The sequence below is a fragment of the Oncorhynchus mykiss genome, chromosome 3 (genome assembly GCF_057628025.1).
Source record: "Oncorhynchus mykiss isolate SJ-2025 chromosome 3, ASM5762802v1, whole genome shotgun sequence".
In the NCBI taxonomy this organism is placed as follows: Eukaryota; Metazoa; Chordata; class Actinopteri; order Salmoniformes; family Salmonidae; genus Oncorhynchus; species Oncorhynchus mykiss.
The window spans coordinates 21,218,221-21,230,655 of NC_143024.1; the positions used below are offsets into that span (position 1 = coordinate 21,218,221).

General features: G+C 43.1%; 3 protein-coding genes across 24 annotated transcripts in view; 2 read left to right on the plus strand and 1 right to left on the minus strand.

Moving 5' to 3' along the window:
- LOC110508601 (uncharacterized) overlaps positions 1-1,955 on the plus strand; it is a 111,253-nt gene extending 109,298 nt beyond the window's left edge. For all 19 annotated transcript variants that reach the window (XM_036968296.2, XM_090224423.1, XM_090224429.1 and 16 more), the window contains one exon: positions 224-1,955. In XM_036968296.2, the coding sequence (XP_036824191.1) occupies positions 224-434 (211 nt within the window). In that variant the 3' untranslated portion in view covers positions 435-1,955. The remainder of the gene's footprint in view (positions 1-223) is intronic.
- Positions 1,956-4,778: 2,823 nt separating this feature from the next.
- Positions 4,779-6,967, minus strand: LOC149984450 (uncharacterized). The gene is made up of 4 exons (XM_090230563.1): positions 6,959-6,967; positions 6,413-6,741; positions 6,184-6,320; positions 4,779-6,057 (listed from the first exon to the last, which is right to left on the minus strand). Exons 1-4 carry the CDS (start codon positions 6,965-6,967, stop codon positions 4,817-4,819), a joined length of 1,716 nt encoding a protein of 571 aa, XP_090086689.1. The 3' UTR covers positions 4,779-4,816.
- Positions 6,968-7,037: 70 nt separating this feature from the next.
- On the plus strand, positions 7,038-10,293 carry LOC110520822 (mpv17-like protein). Of its 4 annotated transcripts, none has more exons than XM_036963801.2 (6): positions 7,046-8,167; positions 8,660-8,826; positions 9,137-9,548; positions 9,710-9,780; positions 9,891-9,920; positions 10,050-10,293. In XM_036963801.2, exons 3-6 carry the CDS (start codon positions 9,227-9,229, stop codon positions 10,182-10,184), a joined length of 558 nt encoding a protein of 185 aa, XP_036819696.2. In that variant the 5' UTR covers positions 7,046-8,167; positions 8,660-8,826; positions 9,137-9,226; the 3' UTR covers positions 10,185-10,293. The 4 variants fall into 4 exon arrangements, 3 of the variants coding, with proteins under 3 accessions (XP_036819696.2, XP_090080608.1, XP_090080606.1); XM_090224482.1 differs by having other exon boundaries at positions 8,753-8,826; XM_090224480.1 differs by having other exon boundaries at positions 8,756-8,826.
- Positions 10,294-12,435: the final 2,142 nt, after the last annotated feature.

Here is a 12,435-nt window from a genome sequence, read left to right on the forward strand (position 1 = left end):
GTTTGAAATGTATAAAAACCTGTTTTTGCTATGTCATTATGGGGTATTGTGTGTCGATTGATGAGTGAAAGAATTGGTTTAATCCATTTTACAATAAGGCTGTAATGTAACAACATGTTGAAAAAGGTCAAGGGATCTGAATACTTTCTGAATGCACTGTATGAACCCTCCCTTTATCTCCTCTCCATCTCCATGACCCTCTCTACCACCTCTCTCCCGCCAGGCGTGCTCCGATGCCCCTTGGGATGCGCTCAGGTCGCAGGGCGTTGGTGGATGATCTATCGTGTGAGAACTCTGACTCGGAGGAGCCCCCCCCCTCCCCGACTCCTTCTTCTGGTACTGGCCCCGGAACTGGCCCCGGCACCCCCACACCCCCCTCTGAAAACAACAGTCTAGGACCCCCCCCACCATACAGCCTCAACGACACTGAGTAACACACACACAAACACACACGCATACATACAGATACATACTCACACAGACACATAGGCCTGCATACATGTATATGTACACATAGGCCTGCATACATGTATATGTACACATAGGCCTGCATACATGTATATGTACACATAGGCCTGCATACATGTATATGTACACATAGGCCTGCATACATGTATATGTACACATAGGCCTGCATACATGTATATGTACACATAGGCCTGCATACATGTATATGTACACATAGGCCTGCATACATGTATATGTACACATAGGCCTGCATACATGTATATGTACACATAGGCCTGCATACATGTATATGTACATACAAATACACCCTCACATAGACTGACTTACTGATCCTGCACTTCTTTAAACTATTTCCTCTGCAGTCCAAACTAGAACAGAGAGCATACTCACACACACACACACTCTCTCTCTCTCTCTCACTCTCACTCTCACTCTTACTCTCACACACACACACACACACACAATTTAATGGGGGAAGAGGATTTGTTGATGATTCGTGAGCAAGAATATGGACTGTAATCTCACTGGGGGAAACTTCATCTCCCAGAAATCTGAGGGAAAGTGAATTCTATCATCATAGCCATGTTCTATTATTATGATACTGTATTATGATTCAAATGGCAGAAGTAAGATGGCTACTGGCCACTATCAATTTAAGGCCATGTTTAACCCTTTGAGGAACTCTGACAATATTCCTCCTGTGTTTAGCGTTCTAGTTGAGGACATCGCAAAGGGCTGCTAAATGTTCTAGAATGCTGTAGAATCCTGGAATAAAACACTCCGAATACTGTTCCACTCCTCAAAGGGTTAATGACAATCTGCATGTTTGGGAAGACATTTTGCAAGACTAGAGAAACACGCACACACACTCACACACACATACAGGGGACTGATTCATGTTTCTATGTATGTAGTCCCTCTGTCAGTGTGTGTCTTGGAAAAGGTAATCGCTCATTGACTGCTGGTGTGAAAGACAGCTGATATGCTCTTCTGTCTTTTAACAAGCCTGGGAGAAGCTCCCATGAGTTGTTCATCTTTCCAGCTCTCACTTGAATTTCAATTTAAGGCCAAGTTATTATTTTTGTAATTATTTTAGAAAACAAACACAGAATGTCTGTGAAGTATTTTAGGATATATTACTAATTTGTTTGTAGTTTGAATTAGGTCATATATGGGGGAAATATCAATCAGGGAAGAGGGTTAAGTGAGAGAGGAAAAAATGAAAAATGATAATCAACCTTGCTGTTGTATGCACAATGAAGAATGAAGCCAGCGTCAAGTTTCTATAGAAAAAGACTAGATGATATTTCACTCCATCATCACACATACTGGTGAAACTGGCTAGGGCATAAACACCGGCATCATCGTAGACCTTATCAATCCATCTTATGATTGTCATAAGATGATGAAATGTTGCTATCTTTTGTCATGAGAAGCGATGACAACCAAACATGCTGTTGCAGTTGCATCAAACACTATTGCAAAACAAACCATGCAGTCTGTCTTCGGTGCTGTGCTCTGATCTGGGTTATCTAGACATTCATTGACCTTTTTGGATTGAGACAGATAGGTAGTTACTGTAGTTAGGCCAATGGATTGCATAGGTAGGTAGAGTACAGTACAGTAGGTAGATAGATACAGTAGGTAGATAGATACAGTAGATAGATACAGTAGGTAGATAGTTTCTTTAAGTTTTTAACATATCGCTACTTATAAATACAGGCAGTTGAATCTATGTCATTTATATCAGTCTGAATATGAGTAAAATCCTCCATTATTTATTGCCGCTGGTTGTTTTTTGTATTCTTTCCAGTCTGTTCAGACATATCATTGGTAGATGACATACTGGTATGGTATCACTGGCACTGATGGAAAGGAAGGCAGGGCCTCACACATACTGTAACCATGGCAATAGAGAGAGGTTAAGAACAGAATCACAATTACTAGGTAGATTGTGGTTAACAACATCTGTCTATCTATGTAGACTTGTGTTGTTGAATAATTCCTGGATGGGGTATTGGTTGTTCTATTTGACAGTGTATCAGGATGTTAGGGAAGTTTGTAGGTCTTGGTTAGTAGGGAATGCACTGGAAATATATTGGACAGAGAGATGACAGACATTTAAGACAGTAACCAACACTACATCAGAACTCACCTGTGGAGCAGGACACTGGAATCTCTTACACAGAACAGGAACATGTGAAAATTGAGGACGTAATGTTGGTGTTTTGAGACTGCTAGTCATTCTCAACAAACATCTTTTGTGTTTATCAAACAGACATATTGTACATTGTAATATTGTTTTTTTTAAATTCATTCATTGTGTAATATATTTATGGAACAAAGCTTTTGTGTTTAACCAAATGGTGGGCGTATGGATGAGAAAAGGGACTTATTGTATACGTAGTAGAATAGAATAGATTCAAGTAGAGTAGTAGGGCGGAGACTGGTTGGAGGAATTTCCACTGTAATCCATAGAACTACCCTCTGGAATAACAGACCAAAGTGGAGGACTTTTTCCAGCAACTTCCGTTGAGTTCATTGTCTTCAGATCTGTCCTATGAAGCACCAAGAAAACCCTGTTTCTACCCAGAATTTCTGTATAGATCATTCTAGAACAGTAACGCTCTAGGCTTCCCTCCCCTTATATCATAATAGTGTTTTTGCGGAAGTCATAAGGGGTTGAATCTTCCAAAGTGTTGTCTTTTCATTAAGTGACAGACAGGGAGATTTCTAGCTAGTTAGAAGATATGGTTTTAGAGGATACATGCCCCGCCCCCTTTAATCTCCAACAACATTCACCATTCATTCAAATTTAACAAGTGCAAAACCTTTTTGTTTGTGTATATTGTTTATATTTGAACTCCTCTCAGCCCCAGAACCTATCTGCCTGACACAGCAGAAGTCTGTACAGAGAATAAATATCCTGTCCACATACTGTCCACACACGACACCTTGACATAGGGACGTTTCGCTGCTCAGTCTAGTTAAACACTATGTATTTGCATGGCGGTGCATTCCATTGATTATAGCATTGGCCGCATATAGTCTCCCGGTTGTCTGCTCTTGTACAAGGAAGAGTATTTATCTCCCTCCACATAAGACTAGGACATTCCCCTTGAAAAGCATGCAGGGTTGAACAACTAAAAGGTTGTTTAAAGAGCAAACTTACAGTTCCCCATCATTAACTCATGTCAAGCTTGACACAGTGGAGAGCAAACTTACAGTTCCCCATCATTATCTCATGCCAAGCTTGACACAGTGGAGAGCAAAGTTACAGTTCCCCATCATTATCTCATGTTAAGCTTGACACAGTGGAGAGCAAAGTTACAGTTCCCCATCATTATCTCATGCCAAGCTTGACACTGTGGAGAGCAAACCAAGATCCATTTGGATCATTTTCATGACAGTACTATAGAAACAGTCAGATCTTCAGAACTAGCAGCCTAATGAGGACATGGGATCTTTGAATTAACAATGAGTTCTATTAGTATTTGATTACAAAAAAAATGATGACATGTATTTGGTCTTTTTTTTCTTCCTCTTCATGTGATTTATTTGGCAAAATGTACTTTTTTTGTAAGTTACTGTAAATGCTGCACTTTACATATGCACCAATAGAGGGCAGACTCCGGCAGTATCAGTGGCTGGCATTGGTTCACAGTCAGTCCCATCTCTCTGGAGATGATGCAGATTTTATATGTAAATCTAACTGATTTGTCAAAGATCTGAGCAGATGTTTTAAATGTTATTTGGATGCAAACTGTCACTTTAAAGTTGTGAAAATTAAGATCACTACATTTTAAAATATCTAGGTTTGGTCTTCAGGGGAAGTAGTAGGAAGGTTGGTTTGAGGTTAAAGGTTGAAGGCTGACCCCTGGAATGTGATCAGAGAACTGAAGTGTCTGTGCCTCTGTAGAGACCGGTGCTTTTTCAAAGGTGTTATAATTTTGTTGATTTTATTTATTTTATGGCTTCTGTGGAAATTGAACATTTTGGAAAGGTGTTGTTTATTATCATTTTTTTGTTTGATGCTGTAATTATAAAACATATCTGACTGGGGTGAACTTTAATATATGTTGTTGGTTTTGACATTTTGTGTGTTTCAATTTGTTAATTGGTTTGGTGAACACTCAGTTACATGTACACATTTACTGTAATTTAATGTAAGGAGAGACTAACACTGACTTATTTAATTACGTTTCACCATTTATCAATAAGTTAACATTACACACATAAAGAAGTGAATACAGTAATACAGTCAAACCACAATAGATCATTTATAAGGTGAAGTATCATTCCCCCTTTTTAGTGGCACTGCAGGGAATTTGGGCAGTAGCGGGACCCACTACTCACACTGATGGGCCCCCATGATATCAGTGAACAGCCAATCATCTTCCAGGGGCGGGGTCAGAACCTGATGTGGATGAGGGGTGTGAACTGGGGCCGGGAAGGATCTGGCCACTCCCTCAAAGGGAATACAACTCTGATTCATATCATCATTCACCAATGAGAAGGTACCATCTTGTTGGGGACAAGACCTCTGAAGGATGTTGGGGTCTGGGAAGTCACAATGGTAGCCTACAGAGGTGGACAGTTGGTTTGGGTTAATATTGAAACATGTGAACTGCCTATCTGTACCTTGTCTTCCCACAGCACTCTCCAACATACACTGTGAGCTGCCCTGGCCACTAATGAAGTCTCTTATGGCTGTTACTGGATCGATAGAACATCCGTATCCAGATCCGTATTCATACTGCCCTCCATCACAGTCAATCCTCTCCATCTCAGATCTACCGTCACTCCTGCTGCTGCTGGTGTGGAGCATCAACTTCTCTATGAAACTTTCGGATTGGTTCAGATACGTGATGTCATCAACGTGTGCCTTATCACCTAGGCTCCTCTCATCACCAGGATACCCCCAGATTGTCTCTAGATGGGCCGGAGGGTCCCCATCATTCTGTGGTTCAACCTCTGAGTCCCACAGGCTCAACATGTCCATTCTCTGGCTCTCCACTGTGTCACTGTCTGACATATTGTTTTGGGACTGGAAGCAAGCGGAGTTGTCTGCGACCGTTGTGACCCCAAAATCACAGGAATCTAGGGACAGAGGGGAGAGTCCGGGAGAGAGGGGTGTTGGGTTGAAAGTTGAGGTATCCAAGTTTAAAGGTAGGGCCCTCTGGTTTTGAGTTGGGGCCGTGATATTTGAATTTGAGTCGTGTCTGAGTTGTGTTTCATATTTCTCTCTAATGCTGTCTATCCAGCTATAAAGGCTCTCCTCTGAAGTGACATCACAACTGAAGGGTTCTGTGTGAAAGTGTTCCTCCTCTTGTTCTAAGACAATGGTTTTCTCTGATGTTATGGATGATCTATAGTCAGTTTGATTTTCGGTTCTGCCCCACTGTTTGTGAGTCGTTTGGTATGTTCCTTTACTTGGAGTGTTGCTGTTGGACTGGTCCATTTGGAGATGTTTGGGGTTGAGTCTCCTCCATTGGTCTCCAGGGTCTTTCTGTTCTGTTGCAAGGGCTTCAGTTTCATGTGAACAAAGGCAAAGGTTTGCTTCTGCACTTACAGGAGCTGGAGGGAAGTCTGAGTCATGGGGGTTCATTCAGAGGGAGGAGAAAGGACAAAAGGTGAAGATAAGTATAAACATCATAGGAGCCCAGTTTGCTTAATTTATGCATCAAGTTACTTGGATGATTAAAGAGAGAATACCTTCTTTAGAGGTGCTGTTAGATTGGTCAGTGGTTATTGGCTGTCGTGATGGGGAAGGTGTGTTGCTATTCTCTACCTCCGTTGAGAAGAGGACAGACACAAGCTGGTGATTGGCTGCCTCTATCTCTGCAAACTTCCTGTTTGAGAGAAGGGGCAGTATAACATTTCAGTTTAAGGCATCTTATAATGGCACTCACTCTCACCAGAAACACATACGGTACACACACACCTCTGGATCATGTTGTGTAGGAAGCGCCGGTGGTTGACTTGACGTTTGGATGGCCTGTTCTTCCTTGGTCTCTGGAGTGTCCGCATCATGTGGCCTGCTGCTGATGTTACAAAGGTAAAGAGGTCGCGACCCCAGGGAACACCTTGCTCCACCCTGGGTTCAAAGGTCACAGAGTTGGATGGACGCATGGCTGGAAGGAGGAGAAGGGAAGAGAGGAGTAACAGGTCTGGGGTGTTAATCGGGGATGTGGTGAGAGAGAAGGATGAGGTGGGAGGGGTAACAGAGGTATCAACATTAGGAGAGGGGGATAAGGTCAAATATGAGTTTCCCTAAGTCCAAAGACATTTCTTGTGAGCTTCCCACCATATGGGAGCATATACCACTAGAAGTGGCAGCAGATATGACTTGTAACAGAACCATTGAAATGTGGGAAACTCATAGTGTAATCTTGAAGGCCTATCTACAATGTCTAAATTAGAATTATTCAGTTTCACATTTTCAGTGGAACACCAGAATGCAACAACAACAACAAAAATGTCAACCTACATGAGACATGAAATCTGTTGCCACAATTGTGAAACTACAACAACTTCACTAAGTCTTAAACTGACCTACAGAAACAAAACCCACACAAGTGGGCTGGGCACTCCTGTAACATATTAGGGTATCCCATAATTGTTCAGATATTACATTGGTTTAAAACAATAACCAAAACCTTCTAATAATTGGTCCAGCCGACTATTTTCAGGGAAGATTCTGTCCAAGGTGTAATTGGAATGATTAAATAATGGTCATTTAGCAGACAGAATAACGGTCCATGCAAGAATCAAACCCACAACATTAGGGATGCCAGCATCATGCTCCAAGCTGGACCATCAAAACCACTTATTAAACAAAAACTATTCTACAATATAGAACAATACAAAGAAAACTCACCTTGGCACTGATGTGGCTATCTCTAGCTCTGTAGACGGACTCCCAATAATGTGGCAGAAAGACAGGTTGAGGTACAGATAGAGAGAGAGGTGGGGTTTCGTGGTTGATTGTGTGTGTGTGTGTGTGTATGTGTCACACATCAATCCCCTGCTCTGAGACAGAGCAGCCCGACAAATGAAGAGTGGCTGGGGAAGTGAGGGATGAGAGACAGAGACAAGAACGAGGGCAATTATCTGAGAAGTCAACTGCTTGTAGAAGCGTAGGCGCACATCTCCATTGTGAGGAACACTAAAGGCAGCTTGTTAACTACTGAAAGACACAACGCACCAGTTGAGGTACTTAACAAGCTGTTCATTATCACATTTTCTGAGCTCAGAGCTGAGGTGGTTGCTAATGGCACATTGCCCTTGAGGGTCTGCAGAGGTCTGTCCTAGCACTCTATTTTACATATCTATGGCAGCACAGCGAATGAATAGACTATCCTCACCGCATAACTGAATAACGGGTAGTGTGTGTGTGTGTGTGTTATTTCAAATAGGAAAATCTATAGGCCTCCATCCCAAAGTGGGAGCGGAAATGATTGCCACCATCTTATTCCATGTAATTGGGAGTTTGGGGTGAACTATTCCTTTAAATATATACACTGTGCTTATCATTGTAAATTCAACTTACCACGGGTAACCAAAGGAGGGAAGTGTGGTTTCAGGAGTGGCATCTATTTTTAGTGCAGCCACATGCGTGAGACCAGGGTCTACTCTGCCTTTGAGAAACGGCATGTTGGTATAGATTTGCTGACTTATACTGTGGACCATTACTTTGGTAAGTGACATCACTCATAACCCTTTTCCAGCAGTAAAGAGTAGGAGTGTGGATCTTTGTTGTCACTATTGGCAGTTTTGCAGCAAGTAGCCACATACACATGGCTGTGGCAATGAATGGGAATGTGTTGAGAAACGTAATACCATTCTCCCACCAAAGTCAGTTATAAACACACACTATCTGAGAGCATCAGTCAAATGTCCTGCATTTAATAGGCTAGTACAGCAGGCTACTTTAGATGCATAGTGGTAGTAGCACTGTAGTAATACTGTATTTAGGTTGATTGGTGGTATTGTACCAGTATGACGACTCTTGCTATTCATCAGATCTGTCTAATTCATGTTCTGAACACTACATTCTGTATCCCTCTAGCTCTTGTCCTCCATGTATCCATTCACTCTCCCTCCTGCTTTCCCCATCTGTGCTTTTCTCACATGCTTTCATTGCAAAAGAAGGCTACTAGGTAAAGCCTTATCACACTCCCTCTGACAGAACTTTGACCAGCCAAGCAGACCTCTCTGACCTCTGAGAACCTGCCTCTTATTGGCTGAGAATTCCATTGACCCACCCTTCTGTGTCCTCCAGCAGCAAGCACTGTGAATCTTGTGCCTCTGCCACTGCTGTGTTCCAAGCGGTGGATGAGACAGCTAAGTTGTAAGGTAAGTTGTCTCTCTCTTTGTCTAAAGCAAGGAGTCAGAGCTCAATTTGACAAGGCAAAACAACAAGGTTATTTTGTTTAATTTATCTATCATAGCCCACTGGCTTTGAGGATTGGGTGGGAACTTAGGAAATATAATGTAATGAAATCAAAAGTTCACTTTTATCCTAAATAAAATGATCAGTGAATCTAGCTTGTGATGCTGATAGCCTATAAGTAAGTGTAATATAATTCATTAGTCATAAGGAATGTTTTCTTTCTTATTCTTATTCCATAATGTTAACACTTTGTTTCTCCCCTGAATTCACCAGTAACCATGCTTGTTTAAGGCCCACCCCTACATCAGCAATGTGGTCGGATACACAACCCTGTTCGCATCCGCGGACCTCATACAGCAAAGCATGCTTGGAGGGAAACAGAGTGGAGGATTAAACACAGACAAGGGAACACACACCATCCATGACTCAGAGGGGGCCAAGCTTAACATGGAGGGAACCAATATTTCCACTGGTACTAAAAGTGTCACAACATGGGCTGATATTGACTGGGCCCAGACCGCTCGAGTGGCCTTTGTTGGGTTCTGTTTCCATGCCAATTTCAACTACCATTGGCTGAAGGGGCTGGAGAGGATGTTGCCAGGGGGAGGGGCCAAAAGGGTGTCAGGGAAGGTAGTGCTGGATCAACTGGTTGCTGCCCCCGCTACTATCAGTGCCTTCTTCATAGGTAGGTAGGTGTGTGTGTGTTTGTGTGTGTGTGTGTGTGTGTGTGTGTGGCTGAGTAGTAAGTTTCACACATCCCCAAGTGCTACACGTGTGTTGGTGTGATATAACTTTCAATGTGTAAGGCTTAAACATTGTTCTATAATATGAGTTACTCTTTTTAAGGTCTTAGCGTATTAAAAAACAAAGAGGACCCATTGGAAAACTGGAGGGAGAAATTCTGGACTTCATACAAGGTAAGGATGCAGAGCATGAATTAGTTGCTGAAGGAAGAGAGGAAAGTCTAGGTCACCACAACCACATTAATGGTCTCTCTGTCTCCCTCTCATTTTGTTGGGTATGACAGACTGGAGTGGTCTACTGGTCAACAATGCAGGTAGAAACAATAACACATAATATGCATACACACACACTCACTGATTTTCTCTCTCTCTCTCTCTCTCTCTCTCTCTCTCTCTCTCTCAGGCATTGAATTTCTCTCTCTCTCTCTCTCTCTCTCTCTCAGGCATTGAATTTCTCCCTGGTTCCCCCAGTTGCTCGTACAGTGTTTGTGGGTGGCATCACGCTGGTGTGGACAGTATTCCTGTGCCATTTCAGACAGCAGAAAGATGATACACAAAACAAACCCCCCTCTCACTGATATGGATGTTATTGGATGAGCTGTGTGATGACAAAATTGTGACAACTATTTCATTGAATAGCTTTTATGTGCTGCACGCTTATAACTTGATTAAAGTAGTTATTTTAAAGAATGTGTTTTTCATCTTTGCATGATGGCAGGCAGCCTAGCAGTTAAGAGCGTTGGGCCACTAACTGGAAGGTCGCTGGTGCGAATCCCCGAGCCTACGAGGTGATATATCTGTTGATATACCCTTGAGCAAGGCACTTAACCCTAATTGCTCCTGTAAGTCGCTCTGGATAAGAGCATCTGCTAAATGAAAGCATATATATATATATATATATATATACTGCTCAAAAAATAAGGGAACACTTAAACAACACAATGAAACTCCAAGTCAATCACACTTCTGTGAAATCAAACTTAGGAAGCAACACTGATTGACAATAAATTTCACATATGGTTGTGCAAATGGAATAGACAACAGGTGGAAATTATAGGCAATTAGCAAGACACCCCCAATAAAGGAGTGGTTCTGCAGGTGGTGACCACAGACCGCTTCTCAGTTCCAATGCTTCCTGGCTGATGTTTTGGTCACTTTTGAATGCTGGCGGTGCTTTCACTCTAGTGGTAGCATGAGACGGAGTCTACAACCCACACAAGTGGCTCAGGTAGTGCAGCTCATCCAGGATGGCACATCAATGCGAGCTGTGGCAAGAAGGTTTGTTGTGTCTGTCAGCGTAGTGTCCAGAGCATGGAGGCGCTACCAGGAGACAGGCCAGTACATCAGGAGACGTGGAGGAGGCCGTAGGAGGGCAACAACCCAGCAGCAGGACCGCTACCTCCGCCTTTGTGCAAGGAGGAGCAGGAGGAGCACTGCCAGAGCCCTGCAAAATGACCTCCAGCAGGCCACAAATGTGCATGTGTCTGCTCAAACGGTCAGAAACAGACTCCATGAGGGTGGTATGAGGGCCCGACGTCCACAGGTGGGGGTTGTGCTTACAGCCCAACACAGAGAACATCAAGATTGGCAAATTCGCCACTGGCGCCCTGTGCTCTTCACAGATGAAAGCAGGTTCACACTGAGCACATGTGACAGACGTGACAGAGTCTGGAGACGCCGTGGAGAACGTTCTGCTGCCTGCAACATCCTCCAGCATGACCGGTTTGACGGTGGGTCAGTCATGGTGTGGGGTGGTATTTCTTTGGGGGGCCGCACAGCCCTCCATGTGCTCGCCAGAGGTAGCCTGACTGCCATTAGGTACCGAGATGAGATCCTCAGACCTCTTGTGAGACCATATGCTGGTGCGGTTGGCCCTGGGTTCCTCCTAATGCAAGACAATGCTAGACCTCATGTGGCTGGAGTGTGTCAGCAGTTCCTGCAAGAGGAAGGCATTGATGCTATGGACTGGCCCGCCCGTTCCCCAGACCTGAATCCAATTGAGCACATCTGGGACATCATGTCTCGCTCCATCCACCAACGCCACGTTGCACCACAGACTGTCCAGGAGTTGGCAGATGCTTTAGCCCAGGTCTGGGAGGATATCCCTCAGGAGACCATCCGCCACCTCATCAGGTGCATGCCCACGCGTTGTAGGGAGGTCATACAGGCACGTGGAGGCCACACACACTACTGAGCCTCATTTTGACTTGTTTTAAGGACATTACATCAAAGTTGGATCAGCCTGTAGTGTTGTTTTCCACTTTAATTTTGAGTGTGACTCCAAATCCAGACCTCCATGGGTTGATAAATTTGATTTCCATTGATCTAGGATGTGTTATTTTGGTGTTCCCTTTATTTTTTTGAGCAGTGTATATATATATATATATATATACAGTGGGGACAACAAGTATTTGATACACTGCCTATTTTGCAGGTTTTCCTACTTACAAAGCATGTAGAGGTCTGTAATTTTTGATCATAGGTACACTTCAACTGAGAGAGATGGAATCTAAAACAAAAATCCAGAAAATCACATTGTATGATTTTTAAGTAATTAATTAGCATTTTATTGCATGACATAAGTATTTGATACATCAGAAAAGCAGAACTTAATATTTGTTACAGAAACTTTTGTTTGCAATTACAGAGATCATACGTTTCCTGTAGTTCTTGACCAGGTTTGCACACACTGCAGCAGGGATTTTGGCCCACTCCTCCATACAGACCTTCTCCAGATCCTTCAGGTTTCGGGGCTGTCACTGGGCAATAGGGACTTTCAGCTTCCTCCAAAGATTTTCTATTGGATTCAGGTCTGGAGACTGGCTTGGT

What these genes read in the sequence shown, in the direction of transcription:
- LOC149984450 (XM_090230563.1), bottom strand. An exon ending in CTACACAACATGATCCAGAG is followed by an intron (nt 6,321 to 6,412) that starts GTGTGTGTGTAC and finishes TCTCTCAAACAG; the next exon opens with GAAGTTTGCAGAGATAGAGG. An exon ending in TAACAGCACCTCTAAAGAAG is followed by an intron (nt 6,058 to 6,183) that starts GTATTCTCTCTT and finishes CCCATGACTCAG; the next exon opens with ACTTCCCTCCAGCTCCTGTA.
- LOC110520822 (XM_036963801.2), top strand. Translation starts at nt 9,227, where the DNA reads ATGCTTGGAGGGAAACAGAGTGGAGGATTAAACACAGACAAGGGAACA. An exon ending in TATCAGTGCCTTCTTCATAG is followed by an intron (nt 9,549 to 9,709) that starts GTAGGTAGGTGT and finishes ACTCTTTTTAAG; the next exon opens with GTCTTAGCGTATTAAAAAAC. An exon ending in AATTCTGGACTTCATACAAG is followed by an intron (nt 9,781 to 9,890) that starts GTAAGGATGCAG and finishes TGGGTATGACAG; the next exon opens with ACTGGAGTGGTCTACTGGTC.